The 4,466-nt window shown below is 39.2% G+C and overlaps 1 protein-coding gene across 1 annotated transcript; it reads right to left on the bottom strand.

Moving 5' to 3' along the window:
- On the bottom strand, positions 1 to 4,182 carry LOC117924269 ((E,E)-geranyllinalool synthase-like). The gene is made up of 12 exons (XM_034842864.1): positions 3,867 to 4,182; positions 3,538 to 3,730; positions 3,150 to 3,370; positions 2,927 to 3,050; positions 2,739 to 2,851; positions 2,424 to 2,653; positions 1,750 to 1,868; positions 1,568 to 1,666; positions 1,255 to 1,470; positions 1,014 to 1,143; positions 677 to 922; positions 1 to 574 (listed from the first exon to the last, which is right to left on the bottom strand). Exons 1-12 carry the CDS (start codon positions 4,180 to 4,182, stop codon positions 83 to 85), a joined length of 2,499 nt encoding a protein of 832 aa, XP_034698755.1. The 3' UTR covers positions 1 to 82.
- Between the last annotated feature and the right edge of the window lie 284 nt (positions 4,183 to 4,466).

Genomic DNA, 4,466 nt, shown 5'->3' with positions numbered 1-4,466 from the left:
TAAAACGTCTTGACATGATCCGTAGATTCCGTACCAGCTAAAGACATTCGAGCATGCAGCATACATTGGTTCATAAACAGATTCAAACGAAACATAGTTTGAGTTTCAGGGAAATGGACATTTTCCCAGAGCCGTCTCTTATTTTCGGAGAAATCCAGTGCATGGTGAAACTGGGTTTTAGCCAAGGTTTGTAGATTTGATCAAAATGAGTGTTCATAGTTGAATTTGCCTTCTTTGGTCCAGCATGAGGTGGCGGAGGCTTCAAGGGCTTTGAGGTTTGAACTTCCAAAGGAATATAAATTGCCTTATTGATGTCATGAACCAATTCAGTGTTGGAGTCGAATCGGTTTCCAGAGTTGAAAAACATCTGAAACACTTTGAAACATGATAGGTGGAGATGCTTGCATGGCTTGGGCAAATCATCCAAGCCATCTATTAAAGCATGTTCCAGTAACCCTTTCTTCTTCTCATCCATTATGTCTGTCATATAAGAAATTGAATCTTCGGTATCCGCCCCTTGGTTTTCTTTCGAATAGAGTGACACAAAGTTGAACTTCCCTTCCTCTTGCTCCTTCTGTCAGAATTAATCGTAGGTATTAGCTTCTCATAATAGTATTAAACCCAAGAATTAATTAACAATGAAATATCCATGACCAGGTTTTAATTAATTCATCACCTGGTGGCTTTGTATGTCATTCAACAGACGAGCTATAACCATGAGCAGTTTCGTAATGGTTTCATACTGAGAAGGTTTCAGTTTGCATTTTGGTAAGTTTGGATTCAAAAAACACGAAGCTGGAAGAACTAGGGTGTGCGTAGCAATGGAGATCATGCCAGTATCTAGGTATTCATGCATGGATGGAATATATCCAATTCTACTCCACTTGGTTTCCACCAGCCACGAAGCAAATGTTTCATACCACTTCATACAAAAACCACATGAATATTTCAGGATTAATTTAGTGGATAACATAGGGAAGAATTGACACAGTAATGCTGATTGGAATGCTCACGATATCTTGGAGATCATTGATAATGTCACTTCCTTGTTGGTGGAGGTGTTTCTCTGTCATGTCCCTCACAAGATTGTCAAGGGCATCAAAGATGGTCTTGCTGTGGCTGCTCAAGCCTTTACCATTCCATCTGTCATACAAAAATTAGAGGAAGTAAGACGAGGACTACTTATACACTGGTGTACATGAAATTAAAGAAAAATTAATTAGGGAAATTTGTTTCTGTTATTAGTTCATATACCTGCCAACGGCCTCAGTGAGGCTTTCCAACTCATCCAGGGAACCTTTGGTATCAAAAAAGTCATCTGCAACTGTAACTAATATTGCGCTCTTTGCAACTATGGTTCGCACTGCGGAGTCATGAGGGAGGGAACTACTAGCGGCCACTGCAAAGTAACAATACGTGGTCTTCTCTCGACCAAATCCCATGTCAGTGAGGCCCCAGTCCTTACACCACCTGCAGTTTCACTGTGCTCAGATGCTATTGATGAATTTACATGCATACGCAGACATTTATGTCAACTATGAATTTATATCTTAAAATTAGGTAAGACCTTTTAAGCTCCTCCAGCTCACTCTTGAAGATTGCCTGACGCAGTTCATAGTTCTTCACCGCTAGTTGCATTAGCCCTTCATCATGAAAACATGATAACCTGGTTTCATTTAATTTTTATAGGAGATGCTAATGAGACCTTTTACCGTGCTCAGTGGATTCAAACTTGGAACATCTTTATACCTGTAGAATGAGGCCTTCCCAGTCCATAAAGTATTGTTTTTATATTGTTGTTCAATCCACATCCTATGATCCAGATGATCCAACCGAGCGATCCAGGGAAGACTTAGCTCATGCTCAATCTATATGCATGCATGAAATAATGCAATCGTATCACTATAGATGATGATGGTATCAGCAATTGAATAATCCATTTTTGTATAGTTAAGCCTTTGAAAGAAAATGAATATATGTTTCTTGCAAAACAGAAATGGAAGAAAAAATAAACTATCATGAAAGTTTTCATGCTTGGTTTTTCCACAAAAATCTTCACTGTTACAATGCCTGCTGGTCCTGGGTACGGGCAAATGGCAAGAAAACTTTTCCATGTTACGAAGTCAAAGACTTCTGTTCCATGTGTCTTGTTTGATACTGGGGACAGAAATTGAACATTTATTTTCTTGGTCAAAATCTAACTTTGCCTGAAGTTGAATTTACTGTCCACTTTGGATAAGTGAAAAATTTGTACAAATATCATACAAATTCATCAAATTTTCCAAATTATTCGTCCAAAATTATCTATAAAGTCAGAAAAAGAAAAAAAAAAAAATCAACCACCAACAACAAAAAGAGTAGAGCAGAAGAATATATGTTCTAAGTTCCGCCAGTAGATATTGAAGAGATCAATCGAAAACTACCAGTGTATGAAAGTTGGGGAACATAGCGACATTATCACCTCTGATTCCCAGTGATAATGTTTTGTCAAGTAACTTCCTTGCAAATGATCTGGCCTCCTGAAGTTCATATTCCCCTGAAAAGGTAAGGTCAGTGGCTCTATAAACATTATACATTACACTTGAGAAGTATTCACAGTCCTCTTCCATATGTGTTAGAATGTCTTGATGATTTAAAAACCAACCAAAGCTCCCTGTAAAAGCAAAAACGTTTTATATAGTTAGTATAACTATCTTCCGTTTATGTGTGTGAATGTGAGGATGGACCAAAATTCATACATGGAGAAACATGATATCCATGCATCCGCAGAAGTCGGAAAGCTAAAGCGTCCCTGTATATTTGAACTGGCACCAAACTCTGCTGCGGCAGCTGCTCTTGGCTCAGGTAATGGCTGAAATTTCGTACGACAAATTAAAAAGGGGCTATTTTCAAACACGAACTCAATGGTAATTAATTCGATCGGTACCTGAAAACATGTTCTAAAATATTTTCAATCTCTTTATCGAAACGATAGGCCAACCCAAGCTTCTGTAAATGGTCGACCATGCTAAGCTGTATAAGCTGTTCATCCATGGGATACATTGATGGAACTGCATCAAATAGTAAAGTTAAAAATCTAGTGTCTAAATGAATCCTGCATACTAATTATTTAGTTTGGTGGATATAAAGAGTTAGAGAACTTCTCTAACCTCCATGAGGAAATCTTTGAACAAGAGCTTGCAGGTAATTCATACACTTTCTGTTTCGGGTAGTAATGAATGCACAAACTGTGGCAGAGGGAGATTGGAACATGGAGCCGTCCTCACTCAAATGCTTCACTATGTCTTCTTCATCGATACCATACCACAAAGGCAAGGTTTCAAGGTATGATAGTAATGGGGGATAATGGTACTTATCAACGAGTTCTTCGCTGCAAATGCATGCACGTACGTGGGTTTATTTTTTATGTACAAAATCAAGATTATTTACAGAGAGTGTCTGGTTGGAGAAGCGTTTCAGTCAAAATGATTGAAAACAAAAGACTAGTATTAATGCTTTAAAAATTAAACACCTATTTCTAAATGCAAAACCGCATACCTTTCCAGAATCCGTTGTCTGTGGTGGAAAATATTTGTCAGAACTTCTTCCAACTCATCTGAGAAGACAATCTCTAAACCTGTTTTTTGGGCAAGTTCAATCATTGCAGGGAAAACGATGGCAAACCAACGAGGACAGCGGGCATGATTTTCTGCGAGAAGCTTCTCTGTGTTGTCATGGATGAAGGCCAACCCTGAAGTATGGAAAAAAGGTAATTACACTTCTATCAGTTGGAGTACAGAGCCTACCTTCTACTGGTGGAATGACTATGACACAGTGAAAGATTCAAAAAGAAAAAGGTGGCAATGTATTAATAGCCATGGTAGTACCTCTCTCCAAATTTCCACTCCCAACACCCCAAGTTTTGAGTGCAAGCATGCAGGCAAGAGTTGCAGGAAGACAATCAATGGTGGGATTGCCATATCCATCCGACTCTCCCCAGAACCCACCTTCTCTCTGGTTATTCACAACCCAATTCAAGCATTCCCCGAACATGGGCCGTCCATCATTCCCACCTGGAACCATTGCTAGCCATGCAGTGTCATAAGCAGAAGGGGAAACAAAAGAGTAGAGATCAACAGATGAGAACATCTCATCCTTGATCTTCCTAAGTAGAGCTTCAATTATGGAATGCGATGATTCCATTGAAAATTAAGAGATACAAAAACACAAGTATCTTTTTCTAGCTACTAATGTGCGCAGGAGTGAAAGCATCGACCTTGAGCAAGCTACTTATACTGCTACATATTTTGTGGCTGATTCATTAATGGTGACATATACGGTAGCGCCGCAATTAAGTTCATACGGTGGCTGATTTATTCCGTGATCCAGGACATTCATGTACCGACAATTTTCAACACGTCAGGCTGGTACAGTAGCACTGGAGACGTGTAGACTTGAAATTCACGCGATGCTTGGGCATTTCCTTT

This window comes from Vitis riparia, chromosome 10 (assembly GCF_004353265.1).
Source record: "Vitis riparia cultivar Riparia Gloire de Montpellier isolate 1030 chromosome 10, EGFV_Vit.rip_1.0, whole genome shotgun sequence".
Lineage (NCBI taxonomy): Eukaryota > Viridiplantae > Streptophyta > Magnoliopsida > Vitales > Vitaceae > Vitis > Vitis riparia.
The sequence above is the reverse complement of the archived record's forward strand: the minus strand, read 5'-3'. Positions and strand labels throughout refer to the sequence as shown.

What these genes read in the sequence shown, in the direction of transcription:
- LOC117924269 (XM_034842864.1), bottom strand. Translation starts at nt 4,182, where the DNA reads ATGGAATCATCGCATTCCATAATTGAAGCTCTACTTAGGAAGATCAAG. An exon ending in GAGTGGAAATTTGGAGAGAG is followed by an intron (nt 3,731 to 3,866) that starts GTACTACCATGG and finishes TCCATACTTCAG; the next exon opens with GGTTGGCCTTCATCCATGAC. An exon ending in CTCACTGAGGCCGTTGGCAG is followed by an intron (nt 1,144 to 1,254) that starts GTATATGAACTA and finishes TTTGTATGACAG; the next exon opens with ATGGAATGGTAAAGGCTTGA.